Consider the following 15631-nt stretch of genomic DNA (forward strand, 5'->3'; position numbering starts at 1 on the left):
ACTCTAGCACGTGAGAAAGTCGAGAAAGGATAGGTCCTCAACTTTTATTTATATGCTTTATTCAGTCAAGTCATCTGTAAGGCTTTCTGTGCATAAAAATATCGAAAAATATCTAACAATATCTAAAAACAACATTTAATCTTGACAACAAATGAGACACAGCTGATACCGGCGAGAAAACTATAGCTTCTTATGCTGATTAATATGTTCCCTCAGAAGAGAGAATTACATTGATTCACAGGGCAGCTTGCGACGGATACATAGTCATTAATGACTCATTAATATGCTATTATCTCGCAGTCCTAACCCAAACCACATACGCCGATCATTTTTCCTAATTTACAATACAATAAACACGTTCTAACTAAAGCCAAGACTTAACATTGCAAAACCAGAAGCCTAAGAAATACATCAATACGTATTGATTAGTATCGATCAAATGTGAACTTGACGTCTTCGACGCTGGAGCCAGTGATAAGCAGCTTTTACTCTTCTGTACCCTTCTTGTTGTTCTGATGATCACCTTGGATGTGAGCACGAAGCCAACCATGTTGATGGTTTTGTAGACATTCTAGCCTGACTGGAACAACTGGTACACATGGTCACTCTCCGATTTCTTTGAAAGAGTAATGCTGATGTAATGGCCTTGTTCAAGAGCTTGCTGGTTATCACACCAAGGCGATCACATATCTCCTGTCGGTTTCTGCTCTATAGGATGGCATGTCACAGAATCGGGAACAATAGGGAATATGTTAATCTTTGATTCGACTTTGTATGCTTTTACTTTGTAGGTGTCCGAGTCATTTTGGACGACGTTGATGTTGCGGTGCGTCAGTCATGGCCAGAATTAATGTTAATTTCACGCACGTTTCGCTTCCCGTTTTTCTTCCCTCCTTCCCTTGATGCAACGCGAACTCGCTTAAACCTTCCCATCTATCATCGCACAAACAAGAGAAGCGGCTGGGTACGAGTCTGAAACAACTATGTACTTGACCACTCGAACTTTGCGAACATTATGAGCCCCAGAATCACAGTAAAAAAACGGCGGTTAAAACCATTGCGAAACAGCCTGAATGTAAGTCGCACGAAGTTTGACGTGCGAGATTTCTGGACATGGCATCTAATATCTCACATATAAGTATAAAAGGCCTTTTCTGTTGTCTTTTTGTTCTGTTTTTTGGTTTGAGAAAAATGTTCTTTGGATATCTCGAGGAAGTAACCTTATCCCAGTTGGCCGTCAAGTTAGAAAGTCGATTTAGCTATATGTTGATGTTTTTGCGATTTAGCGTCGGAACTTAAAAAACACTCATTTTGATACGCAAAATAGAACTTTAAACGTGCTTCACACTAAGTTTTCGCACATTTCTTTGCCGACAATGCACGGTAACTACGAGAAAATGGTTAGTTTCAGGTTTTATAGAGGACATGTAAGGGAAGTAATTCTGTTTGACGACTGTTTCAGCTGAAGGTCAAATGATCGAAAAAGTGTGCTGTAGACGTTTCATAAAATGTCTAAGGCAGGCTCTCTTAATTTCGCCTTTACAAGAATAGAGCCTGATCTCATTTAACAGCGAGGGAAAATTCCCGTTGTACATGTTGGGGTTTAACTTTGTCGATGGTTCAAATTTTAACTAAGGCTATGTTTACACTATACCGAATATCTTTTTGTGCCGGTACACAACTGGAGCAAGTCGCTCACACACAGCAAACATCGACAACATCGTGCTGGAGCGATTGGTCGAGAGAGTTTGGATAAATAATCCGAATCCCAATCATGAATATTTGTATTTCTTCTTATCCATTTCTGTCACTGTCTGAATACCTGTTCACACTGCACCAAAGTGTGGTACAGAACCTATCCGATATGTGACACTCCACTTTCGAGATTGGCACGGCGCAGCTTCGCTCCGTTACAAAAATGGCGACAATGCAAAATCACTGTTATTCTCAGAATCCCTGTTTGGTATGATTTTCGCGCCGGTGAAATAGAGAGGAGAAGTCAGTGACATCACGTTACCATGGTAGCACTATTTCTGGATGACAACAAAACCAACGACGATGGCGACGGCGAGGAGAGCGGTAAAAAGAGAATGTTTATAATAACAAACAACAACTTTGCACGTGCATCACGCTATTTTCTACATTTCCTTGCCGTCGTTACACCACTACGACATGGAACTTCCTAATTTCACGAGCGCCCTTTATGGAGTAGGTCACACAACACAATTATTGTCACTTTCTTTTTCTAAATTTAGATAACAATAGATACGGTCCCAGGGAAAATTTTACCAAGATTTGCCAAATTAAATGAAATTGAATAAGATCGGTGAAGTTTGAAATAGTGCGAATAGACTTTTAAGTGACCTTTTCGGTTTGTTGCCATCCAAAAATTTTGCTACCATGGCAACATGACGTAACGATTTTTCTCTATAGCTATCTGATATACTGATGTAAACATACCCATACCCTAAGCACAGAAATTATAATATAAACCATGGTTAAATGAAACCACAACGTACGTACATCTTGCTTTTCCCTTTTTTTTTTGAGAATAATGCTTACGAAAGTTGTGATTGCAGTCCGTTATGAATCCCTAATACAACTCTTGAGTGAGGAGTCATTTCCCGGCTCCTCCCCACCCCTACAAAGTTGCAAGTGGTTTGATAAAGAACACCAAAAATAACATGACTGACAAAGTTTATTTCGTTAGATGAGCGAACCTTTCTCCTTACATACTTTAAAATACATCATTGATTGCCTTAACTCCTGTTAAGATTGTTAAATTTTTAAGCAAGCAAAACTAATACGATTAAGAGACGGCTGGGTTCGCAGGCTATAAGGCCCCAAGTTCCTGTCTAGCAAGGAGAGGGTGCCGGGCTTAAACTGATGTATTTCCCCGTGGAAGCAAGTTTGGTTACGACCAGTTTAGTGAATTCCCACAACTGATGGTAGCCCTTTATTCTGAAAAGGTAATCATCTGGCTTAGTACTGTACTTGCTTCCGGCAACCTGTACCATCTCGCCGATACCAGGAATGTAAGATCCGACAGCAAATACGTAGATATGGACTCCCAATGTCTTCAGTTTGTCGGCGTTGGGTACGGTCAAATGCTTGTTTACATTTGATTGGCCGTCAGTGATAAGTAAAACATTCTTACGATTGGCAAAACGTCCACCTGGAACAAATAAAACATGCTATTTATTAGAGAGGCATTCATGGAAGTATATCCTTCGCGTTGTTAGGTAACTAAACGCTGTAGCTATAATACCCGGAAGCCTAGCCTGTTGACACACGTTTTTCTTTTCTTTTCTTTTTTTTCTTAAAAATTTGGCTGGTGCCCTAGGAACCACAACCGGCATAGCTGCGAAGCCACTCTTGTTTTCTAGATCGCTTAGTAATTCTGTGAACTGAAGATAGAATACTTTCAAGACCTCAGTGAAAGGAATTTCGGGAAAATTTCCACCAACGTAGTTTTCTGACTGGCAGGAATTTAGTCACAGCGAAACATATACCTGTAAGAGATTCCACAAACAGTTTCATGGCCTCTGCCAATCCTGCTTGAGTATTGGTGGCGCCACCGGGGAACTGTACCATCGTCAACCTTTGCTCCGCTGTAGAGTACGGTAAAAACTTGAAGTTCACGCTGGCTGAGCTGGCGAAGGTAACTGCAGCATACTTTTCGTCAAACTTGTTTTTGACCGCTACTGCATTTGCACTCTTCATCATATTCTTGATTGCTGCCTTTCCTCTTTGAAATTCGCAGTTACCAACTGACCCGGAACCATCCATGACGATCACGTTATCAATAAGTTGGGTACCCGCTTGCCTCTTGCCGCGTGTATTCGTCGGGTTTATAAACAAAAAGTTAGTCAGAAATTTATTTGCAGTGACACTGATGGGGGGAACTTTTTGAAACTCTGTAAAAGAAAAACAAGACTAAAAATCAAGAGGACCAAGAAACAGTCCGGATAACTTTATAGTGAATTTGAAACGACTAAGAGGCTATGCGGCTGAATTCATGCGATGGAATTTTGCATTGGACTCACATACGACTTACTATATATTATATTAAAAAAAGTTCTCGTTGGGAGTCGTTACTGGCACAAACTGTATCGTAATTAAGTTGATTTATCAATAAATGGTGATATAAGAACCAAGAGGCTAAAAATGAATCTTAGAAACTACTGAACTCGTGCCCAGGCCTTCCAAGACCGCGGTGGGGACGAGATGTCAGCTGAAGCTAGCACGAATGAAAGTCACAACGCACGGCCAGGAAAAAAAATGACTTACTCTTATAGAAAGGATCGTTTATGTTAACAGGCAACTTGGTCACGGGTGACGTTGTTGCTGGGTGCCATGGAACATGGGCTGAACTCTGCATGTTGTAAAGAAAAACAAGGACGCACACCATGGTGGCAAGTCGAACCGTAAATCCTGACATCTTTGAACTTATTAACTCCAAGCTTCCAACTTACTGATGAATCTGAAAAAAGCTGTTGAGCTTTTAAAGAGAAGCGAGACATGTTTGTGTTAGGTGATAACTTCTTTTGCAGCTGATCACTCCTACGAACGTGTTTTAGCTTATGAGGAACTGACCTGTTACAGTGTTAAGAGCGTTCGTGAAGCATCTTTAATTTCTGCTACTTCCCAGTGTTCTTATCATTCTCATTTTTATTTTTTACCTTTTTCTTTTGCATTAAATCCACTGCTGTTGGCTAGACAGTTTGATACATAAAGTAAAACTAGCTTTTCCCCCAAGCCTAGTATGATTCGCTAACAACAAACTCCACGACGGATTTAAAAATGTCTTATTGCGAAAAGCAGCGCAATCCCATGGAACAGGGGCACCCAGCGACTTTTATCTGTTAAATAACTGTTGGAAGGAGCAAATATTGCCTAGAAATTTCAAAAGCTTGTGAAAAGCTAAAACTTTCTGGATAACCGCTCCATTCGTCTAAAATATTCGGACATTTTCTAACAGCTTAACTACGATTTTCGGAGGTTGTGTTAGTCATATTGTAACACCAAGATATTGCAATTGTTGTTAAAGAAAGGTCTCCTAAGACTTTCGTTGTAAAGACAAAACGTCCCCTAAAATTTTCTGATGAAAGCAAGGTTACTTCATGTCCTCGCACGTTCGACCGAGCCCGTAAGGGCAGCCAGCACTTTCAGATAAGACGAAAAAGCCACCTAAAACTTTCGGGGCCCTCAAAGTTCGCGTAAGACATCCGAACAGATAAATAGTTTTTAGGGCAACTCCAAATTAACCAAACGGGCTTCTAAAGCACAGAGAAAACCATTTGAGACCTTTCTGGCGATCTGGCGAGATGGAAGATCATCTCTGCCTGAACCGCTTACCTGTTTTCAGCAACTCAGCTACACTTGACTGAAAAACACTGCTAGTTGTTTAAGTTTAAGTTTAAGTCATTCATTGAGCATCAACTTGACGTATTTTAGAAACCAAATATAATTAAAAGATCTTTCATTTCTTCTGTTAATACAGCTTTATCTAAAGGGAAAATTTGTCAGAAATAGTCACGTAGCGTTTTAATAAGGAACGTAACTTATGAGTATTGTTTTAACAGCCGCCGTTTGTCTGGAACGTTAACACTTGCTTCATCAGTGTTGGTTCTCGCCCATCCCCCGCGAGGTTTTTCTTCACTGGGAACTCTGGTACGTTTAACCAATATTTCCAAATTCTAATACGATCCAGAAATGATAGACGAAGGACCACTTCATATAGCGCAGAGTGAACAACCACAGTCTGTAGTGAATGAAGAAAATGTACATAGGACGTTTGACAAGAAAATAACATATTAGAGCAATGTTTAAATCTTATCTGCATGCACGCAGTTCAAATACATGACTGAATTTCATTAGTGTTTTTCTTTCAAACACAGGACGTGTAGACCCGCGATCAGCTCTTACTAATTTTTCCTCCCGTGTTCACGAGCCAGAACTGATTTATACCCTGTTTTAAACGCGTAGAACAAACTGCTATCAACTATGTTAAAATAACTCGAGTTGTTAGTTCAAGTGACATTTTTTTTGGCACTCAGTGTAGCTGCTTAAAGCCGTCCTCATTTATTCAAGAATAAATGAAAACTATAAATCAACAAGGCTGTATTGCAAAGAAGAAAAGCTCACTCATCTAAGCAACTGCGTACTCAACACGAGAAAATCAAGGGCACCTAGTGACCGAATTTTTTTAAATATGAGAGAAGTGTCTCAATGGTTTCCTCTATCCTTTAAAAGCCTGTTTGGTTATTTTAGAGTTGCACTAAAAACTTCTTATCTGTTTAAATGTCTTAGGGGAACTTATGGTCGTCTCGAAAGCTTTAAGTGGCTTTTCGTCTTTTTTCGTCTTTAAGCCAGCCCGATGGCGCTCGGTCAAAAGTTCAAACACATGGAGTTGTTGCACTTCATTAGAAGATTCCAGGGGACGTTTTGTCACTCTATAAACCGAACATCTCAGGGGACGTTTTTCAACAACAATCGCAATATCTTGGTAATAAAATGTGAAAAACACAACCCTCCGAAAATCGTACGTAAGTTCCTGAGTGGAAAAACTCGATCCGAAGATCTTAAACAAACAGAACGGTTATCCAGAAATGTTTTAAAAGCCTTTCTCAACCTTCAGAAACTTTTAGGCAATATTAATGCTCCCTCGAACAGTTATTTTTTAAAAAAAGTCGTTGGGTACCCCTGGAAAATCAAACTTCTTAGAATAAAAAGTCTCCGCTAATTTTTCTCATACGTTATTGTGATATCACTTATTATTATCCAAAACGACTGCTGGCTATGAAGATACGTGCAATTTATTCCCGAAATACATCAAACAAGGGACGATTTAATAACACAAAATTGAAGCAAAATATTGTGATCAATTGTTTCGTAGCTCTTCAGTGATATAACCCTTTCCTTAGACAAAGTTATTTAGTGGAAGATTTCAAGGATTTAAAAACGATCGAAAAGTCTTCATCAGATTCAGTTTCCAAATTAAATTACACGTCACAGTCTTTGAATCTTTGGAATTTTTTAAAATCATTGTAGACTGAGTAGGCGGAAAATATCAGGTTGCACCCTCTCTAATCGCCCACCACGTCCTCGTTCTGTATTCTTTGAGTTCAGCTAAGTTCTTACACCAAGTTTATTGGCAAGCTCTTGTAAAATTACTCATGGTGTTTTTTTAAAGATTTGTTCCAAAACAACAGAAAGCAAGCTTTTATTCTAGGAAAGCTTGCACAAAACCTTAAGCCCGTTTCAAACGTTGGGCTACTGCCGTGCCGAACTCAATTGATCGAATTAAATTCGACTTTAGTACGGCAGTAGCACGACGTTTGAAATCAAGTCGTGCTACTGCCGTGTAGCACGGCAAGCCTTATTGTGCTACAAACTTCGTCTAAACTAAACACACACCTGTAGGCAAACGATCCCGAAGATTGTCTTATATTCAATTAGGAGTTCACCGCTCAGATAAAGAAACACTGATCTTGTGCCGATTGGAACCGTTGGGGAAGTGCAGTTTACAGACGAAATTCATATCGATTTAAGAGCTCAACGATGAATGTTTTGAGCGTACAAGGAGGGTTGAAGAACGAAACATGACTGACGTGGATGAAGAAGAATTTGAAGAGGAACAAGATCCTCGTGTCAGAACAACCTCCTCTGGGAGAATCCTAAAGCTTCCAAACCGTTGTTATTGAAAACACGGCCTAAAGGCCAGTGGGAACTCAGCATTTAAGGTGACGGTGATGTGCAAATGTGGTCAAATTGTAAGCCAAAAAAATCCCTTAGAATTGAAACGAAACCATAAAAAAGTCCCGAGGCCACAATTTCACCCTAACCGTTAATCAATTAAAAGACTAAAAGAACAAACCAGGATTATTGTACAGACTAAATGTTTGGGTCAAGTTTTCGTAATATTTGTCGTCATCACTTTGCAGACCTTAGAGCTTGAAGACATTCTCGCAAACTAGTGTCAAACTACCTCAGGGGCACCCAACGAGAATATAGTTCAAAACCACTTAAACATAGCATTGTTTAACGTATTTTGGTATTTAAACGGTAGATATAGACATATTTTTATCCCCTAAAAATTTTTCATCTGTTCGGATTTCCTAGCTGAAAGTCTAGTGATCCGAAAATTATAGGGATCAAAACTTACCTTTTCGAAAATTTCAGCCAGAAAAAAGGTTTCCGAAACTTCTAGGTGACCTTTTTAGGGTAAAAATCCGTTAAAAATAGGCAAACATACCATTTTTTGGATGTTCGAAAATCCTAGGAGAGGCAGGCAAGCAAGAAATTTTACAACAAATGTTTCGAAAATTCTAGATCTCAAATCGTCTTCCGAACAGATATTCTTCCGAAAATTGTGGTTAGGTGCCCCTGCTACATCCAAACGTTTGGAAAACGTTAAATACAGGGGGGGGGAAGAGACGAGGTCTGGGACCGAGAAACGATGTTCTCACAACTTGCAAAGCGGTCACCCCGCGTGGTGGTCAGCGGAAAATTGCAGTACTTTTCCCACAGTAAATATTTTTAGACTTTTTAGAAGCAAGAAGCGACCGGCAGAGGAAATCAGAAATGTTTACTGAAAAAATAAAAATTGGAAAAAATAATATCATGCATCTTTGTTTTTCTTTCATATCGTATTTGTCTTTCGGTACTGAAATTGCGGGGGAAACCGTGTTAGATCTTAACCAACAACAAGGCGCTCGATCGATTTATAGGTTACATCGTTTTTGCCGGGTAAGGATAACTTGATGCTGATAAAAATTACTGGAGAAAGTGTCAAATTTATCGGAAGCAAGTAATTCAGAGAGCTTTATAAATATGAGCTTACAGCTCTACAATCATAACTGAATAAATATTCACACTTCATAACATTTCACTTCGTTTATTACGATCAGTCAACACCTTGAATCCAAAGTTAAAATTCAAAACGATCCTAATAAACAAATCACAACTACTACTGAAAGCTCTGCACCTTGAAGCGACTTTAACTTTCCTAAGGTTTGCAGCAAAACACTGCTTGATAGCTCAACTCTAGCTCTTCGGCGTTTCTTATCAGCTGTACGGATCGAGCTATATGTTGCATATTCCAAACTCTGCAGAGGGAAATTGTTTAACAGAAAAAGAAAACCACACACTATGTCTGAAAAGGGACATAAAATCAATAAATTTGCGAATTACCAAAATATAATCATGAGAAACAGTCCCGCCTTCGATCGCCATGTTTTTGTTTCTTCTCAAGACCGTTGATCTATGGATTTTTACGTAATGCGCATGATCACTACACAAATCCGCTGGCAAGACCTTTGCTGATCGCTTTGCAAGTTGTGAGAACATCGTTTGGATTTCATTTAAGAGAATGTATGGGAAGTAGCTTACCCCCCCCTGGTTAAATACTTCGGATGCAATGGCACGGATTCGAGGAGCTATTCTTACACTTTTGTGTAGCTGGGTAAATGTTTGTAAGTTGTGATCGGTTTAAGAATGATATGCAAGCCAGTCAGTGATTATTAAGACTGAAGGTACCGCTTTCGATTCTTATAAGACAAGAAGTGTACGTACGTGAACAAAATGTCCGAAGAACCATAACATTTTTATCCCAATTCTTCCTGTCTCTTTTGAATACTAAAAAAACCGTGGTAAGATTAAACTGTCCCCCAAACTACTAGACAAAATTTTCCCAACAAAATCCCAAGACCGTGAATTATAAAAAGACAAGTGGAGCGAGCTCTAACCCTTTAACCAGTCCATTTGGTTTCTTAAGATGATAGCTTTATTGCCGTATAATTTTCAAACCTTTTGAACCTCAAATCTTGAATGAAAAACAGCTTTACGGGCCCAAAAAATTATCGGGACCTTCAAGAAACGGCAAGGCGTTTTATTATACTTCACCTGGATAGAGCCTCTATCCACGGTTCAACGACAGCTAACAGGAACCCTCTTCAGCTACGGCACGAAACAGAATACTTGAAGGCATTCCTCAATGAGACATGAACTAGAAAAAACCTATACCTTTCTTGATAATACATCCAACCACTTCTCAGCAGTCACCCAACGGTTATGAGCTGAGCGGTACAGAAACTCAGGAGCTCTCAGAAGTAACGATATCTTCTTTTTTTAACCATACTTGTATATAACTATAGATCAGGTGATTTATCGTTTATCGTTGTCATTTATCGCGTACATTTCCACTGAACTTGATAGCAACATTTGTAGCTATTTATAAGAGTTAAGTACCATACAGAATTACATTTATTTGGACCCAACGAAGGATTTGAAAAATTTCGAGCAATACTGACAAGAACGCGAGCGTGCGAGCAATTGTAAAAATTTTGCGAGCATGAGCAAGCGAGCACCTAAAAATTTTAAGGTACCGTTCATCACCCCTAGAACTACCTCTTATGAGAACTACAGGAGTAATCACTAAGCATTCAGTGTTGTCCTTTGTTTGTAACAGTTTACCCCTACTTCTAGCCTGCGTAGCAAGCGTTTTCGTTTGGTTTCGGAGCAAAAAATAACCGTGGAAGGGGAGTTTCGGTTTGATCGCGCGAGAAATTAAACGAGAACACAGAACACAGAAAGGGGAATTTTGGCCTCGTGAATTTAATTGTTTTCTGCCCGACTAATTGTTGAAAATTGATCAGTTATAAAGTCGCGTTACTCTCACAGAATGATTCGCTAACAACAAACTCCAAGGACCTAAAACTTTTATCGCGAAAAGCAGCGCAATCTCATGGAAGATTATCTCTGCCTGAACCGCTTACCTGTTTTCAGCAACCCAGCTACACGTGACTGAAAAACATTTCTATTTGTTTAATTAAGTCATTCATCGAGCATCAACTTGACGTAATTTAGAAACCAAATATAATTTTAAAAGATCTTTCATTTCTTGTGTTAATACAGCTTTATCTAAAGGGACAATTTGTCAGAAATAATCACAAATCGTTTTAATAATGAGCATAAAGTATGAGTATTGTTTTAACAGCCACTGTTTGTCGGGAATGTTAACACCTGCATCTTTTTTCAATGTTGTTTTCCGCGCTTATCCCCCTTGAGGTTTTTCTTCACAAGGAACTCTGGTTTTCCTTTCTCCTCCAAAACCAACATTTTCAAGTTCCATTACGATCCAGAAATGATAGACGAAGGACCACTTGAGATAGCGTAGAGTGACCAACTAGTGAATGAAGAGACTATGAAGAAAAAATAACGTAACTCAGGACGTTACAAGTTTCAGATTTAGTTTCAGTTTACTTTTTTGCCAAAAGAAAATACATATGCATATAGACATTCAATATATTACAAAAATGTTATTTAAAGATTAAAGAGACGTAAATTGTAACTAAGAGAATTAAAAGTATTTTTTCTGGCGAGGAAGCTTAAATAGAAACCTTGAGGCTTATTGTATGAGATCCCTCCCTAACCTAAGACTTAATATAATGAATAAATAAGCGGCAAAATCATACTGAAATATAATTAGGATAAAAAGCAAGCAAAACAAATCGAACAAAACAGACAAAAAGCAGCAAAAAAAAGTATTATTTACAAATGGTTAATCAACTAAGAAGAAATGTTTTTAATCTGGATTTTAAAAGAGAGATAGTAGCAGCACTTTGTATGCCGGATTCTTATTTAGTGAGTTCAAAAATTTAGGATCCTGAAATCTTATACCAAAAAGTCTTATATTTGTTCGTACACGAAATAAGTAGAAAGTATTTGAATTTCTTGTATTATAGGAATGAACTTGAGTTGTCATTAAAAACATTTCTTCGAACACATTAAGGAGCAGGCCTATTTTATAAGAATACATAAACTATCCAGCTTGAAAAAAGTAAATTACAGATAATTTCAGTATTTGCAAACTTTTGAATAGGAAACATGTGCCGTTCGCAGGCTAGATCAGTGTGAGCAACAAATGGCTTCTTGAAAATAATTCGAATAATTTTTTCTGAAGTTGGACTATACGATTCAAGTTTGTGGTATAAGTCGATGGCCACACTGAAGCACAATATACAAGATAAGGATAATATACAAGAAAACAGCAGTGCAATGTTTAAATCTTTATCACGCAGTTAAAATATATGCCTGCATTTGATATTTTAATTTTTCAAATAGCAGATATGTATATAGACGCAGCGATCAGCCCAAGTGTGAACCAGAACTAATTTAAACCCTGTTTCAGACGCTTAGAACCGCACCGCTATTAAAACATAATAATTTCGGGAAATTATGTTAAAATAAGGCAAGTTGTTAGTTCAAGTGACATTTTTTTGGCACTTGTAGCTGCTTCAAGTGGTCTTCATTAACTCAGGAAGTAATCTATACAACTATAAACCAACCGTGAAGATTGAAATGGAAAGAAGAAAAGCTCACTCATCTAGGCAACTACGTACTCAACAAGAGAAAATAAAATTTCTTTTAAAAAGTCTGCGATTAATTTCCATAAGGTGCTCTGTTCACCGCTATTATTATTATTACTATTATTTTCCAAAACAACTGGCTATGAAGATACGTGCAATTTATTCCCAAAATCACAATCAAAAACGAGACGCTTTAGGGGGACATTGGGGGGTACCCAATACCGCAATACCGTAAGAAAAATTGGCAACGAAATACCGTGTCGAAAATCGGCGAAATACCGATATCGCATTTATGATCAGTCACGCTTGCTCGAAGTTAGTATCCATCTCGCTTGCTGTTTTATCTGAGGCATGTATGCACCAGAAATCTACCTCAGTCATTGCGAGAAAAAGTGGGTAGACCTCGAATTTATCAGTACAACGATCATTAAAATTATTAACTGTAAACAGATGATGAAACATGTATCAGTATAGACTTCTATATTCACAATCCATTCAAGTACTTATATTAATTTCTCTGCTTTCTTTATCGATAAGCAACAACCTTTTCCTCCATCGATTTTTATCGAATTTAACTAGTCAATCGATTCTATTGATAGTTATCGATTATTATCGATTATCGACTTTGTCGATTGTAGTAGTCAGGTTTTTTCGCGTTTGTTCTGCGGGCTACTCAAACGTTTCGTGACTAAATGCACGGTAAATTCAGGCTACCACTAAATAATACCTGAGTTTTTAAGAACTGTCCTGGATGCAAGATTCTTGCTCTTGCTCAGTATCAAGTGTGTGTAAGTTGCTCTTAAGCCGGTGCGCAAATTTCACAACGTGAAGGGACATATATTTTAGGATTTCATGCAGTCTCAAAAAAGTTAGAATCACCTTTGACGACTATAGCATAATTAACAATTAATGAATGAGGCTGAGTATCTTATGAAGAATTATGGCGATCGAGGAGGGCGTTATCCGTATAAGGTTTGAAGCTTCCTCGTTTGCCTCTGATTGGTTCAACTGGTAAGCAAGGGTTTAAAAAGAATTTTTAAATAGTCTATGCTAAAGATATAACAAAAATCCCTATTTTGGGTAATATTGGGATAACTTGATCGCATTCAAATATGAGGTGCTGGCTTATCCGGGCTAAAGTAACAATATTTTGTCTTTCTTTACAAAAAAAAAGGTTGCGCATCTTGCTGTACCTTTTCAGACAAGCAATTGGGGTCAATTTATGGCCAGTATAACTAAATGACGAATTACGCCTTTTCCAGACAATCACTTAAACGACTGACTCACAACTTAATATCGGTTTCTTAGCTTGTTACTCATGGTATGGTCAGTTTCTCCTAACAGTTCCTAATAAGACTGGTTTATACCTGTTAATGAATCAAGGACACTTTAAGAGTCAAAGAGATTTTTCCAGAAAAGCCATACAATTATGAAGAGTTAACTTGAGGTTAAAGTAGGAAATATTGAAACATAGTGCTTTTATGGCAATTTTACTGCTCTAAAACATTAAAAGGAAAGATAGATACTCAACTTTTATTTCTATGGTTTATTCAAATCATGTCTTAGGCTTCCTGGGCACAAAATTATTGTACAGTAACTGAAATCGAACAACTAAATAAATAAAAATGGTACAACTGACATCGGCGAGAAAAGTATAGCTAATACAAACCTAATACATTCGAATATTTCCTCAGAAGATGAATCACATGGATTCACAGTTCAGTTTGCGAATGATACTGTAGTCATTAGTTTGCCATTTACTCACACAAACCACATACGCCCCTTAATTCGTTTACAATAAATCAGCCCATGCTAAACCAGGATCCTTTAAGAACTATATGAATACGTGGTGGCTACCAGGTGCTTTAGTATCGATCAAATGTGAACTTGACATCTTCAACGCTGGAGCCAGTGATAATCAGCTTGTACTCTCCCTTCTTGATGTCGTAATCACCTTCGATGTGAGCACGCTCTGCATAATTCATGTTGACGGTTTTGTAGACATTCCGGCCTGACTGGAACAACTGGTACACATGGTCATCCTCCCTCTTCTTTGAAAGTGTAATGCGGATGTAATGGCCTTCTTCAAGCGCTTGCTGATTATCACACCAAGGCGTCCACATATCTCCTGTCGGCTTCTGCTCTCCAGTATCGCAATTCACAGAATCGGGAATCAAGGGGAACATCTTAATCTCTGATTCGACGTTGTAGACTTTCACTTTGTAGGTGTCTGAGTCATTTTGAACGACGGTGATGTTGCGAACGTCAGCAAGTCCCTTAACATCCCCCTCTACCGGCTTGTAAATGACTTCTGAAATGAATGGGATATTCTTCTCCGCAGACATATTCTGGAAGATGAAGGAAAATAGTTTATGATATCTAGAAACTGGGCTGGTCGAATCGTCGACCCTAACCAGTTATTGTAGGCCTTGTTCGAAGGAAAATAACACCCTTTTCTGATACTCCCCTCTTTTGATTTTCAAATTTTCAATTTCAAATTGATAATTGTGCTTTTAGATTACCAAAAACAACGACTAATTTTTTAAGAAGTGACTTGGATTAAAGAATTGTTCTACCTGGAACTCTATTCAGTGAGCTATGCGATCATTCTTAAGCCAGTGCAGCCCGAAAACAAATAGAGCTGTAATATTCTGAGGAGATGATCGAGGGATAATGTGAATGTTCTTATTTTAGTATTTTATCCAGTCTCCAAAGTTTGAACCACCTTGTACAGAGTAATTTAACAACACCACGCTAAAAAAAACTGCTCGGTAGCTTTTCTGTGAATGTTCTTGTCGTATTATAGAATTTTATCGACAGCCTACCTTGAACAGCATAAAAAAACAGTATTACTAGAATTAAAGAGGTGCTTCAGCTTTCACAGGTCACAATATTGGATTTCACCCACAGAAGCAAATTACTAAAAGTTCAGTTTGCACACTGTGAAGGGAAGGAGATTCAGAAAAACACCGACTTACCGTTTAATTGCAGATGTGCTAGATAGCTAAGCAGCGACCTTCAAGAACTACAGCTGTACTGTAACACTAATTCCATCCACCGCCCCTCTTTTATAGAGACAGAGACAGGAACTCGTCAAACTACAATTGTAGCTGCAAATAAATTTTAATCAGGATACGAGGTCTTCTGTGATTGGCTAGAAGAAATTAACAGCATATTATATTCCTTGACCTACAGACTTCGATATGGATTTTTTTTTTCAGATTGATTTTTCCCCTTGTAGGTAAGAAAATGGGAGTGAT

At 38.3% G+C, this 15631-nt stretch overlaps 1 protein-coding gene across 1 annotated transcript; it reads right to left on the reverse strand.

The window, feature by feature from the left end:
* Nucleotides 1-2680: 2680 nt before the first annotated feature.
* Nucleotides 2681-4543, reverse strand: LOC140921323 (integrin alpha-D-like). Its single transcript, XM_073371321.1, has 3 exons — nucleotides 4291-4543; nucleotides 3513-3917; nucleotides 2681-3175 (listed from the first exon to the last, which is right to left on the reverse strand). Exons 1-3 carry the CDS (start codon nucleotides 4439-4441, stop codon nucleotides 2856-2858), a joined length of 876 nt encoding a protein of 291 aa, XP_073227422.1. The 5' UTR covers nucleotides 4442-4543; the 3' UTR covers nucleotides 2681-2855.
* Nucleotides 4544-15631: the final 11088 nt, after the last annotated feature.

The sequence above is a fragment of the Porites lutea genome, chromosome 12 (assembly GCF_958299795.1).
Source record: "Porites lutea chromosome 12, jaPorLute2.1, whole genome shotgun sequence".
In the NCBI taxonomy this organism is placed as follows: Eukaryota; Metazoa; Cnidaria; class Anthozoa; order Scleractinia; family Poritidae; genus Porites; species Porites lutea.

Bases quoted from the DNA above. Each gene is read 5' to 3' on its own strand.
- LOC140921323 (XM_073371321.1), bottom strand. From the start codon at position 4,441: ATGTCAGGATTTACGGTTCGACTTGCCACCATGGTGTGCGTCCTTGTT. The intron at 3,918-4,290 runs GTAAGTCATTTT...TTTCTTTTACAG, and splicing joins AAACGATCCTTTCTATAAGA to AGTTTCAAAAAGTTCCCCCC. The intron at 3,176-3,512 runs GTATATGTTTCG...TATTTGTTCCAG, and splicing joins GTTTGTGGAATCTCTTACAG to GTGGACGTTTTGCCAATCGT.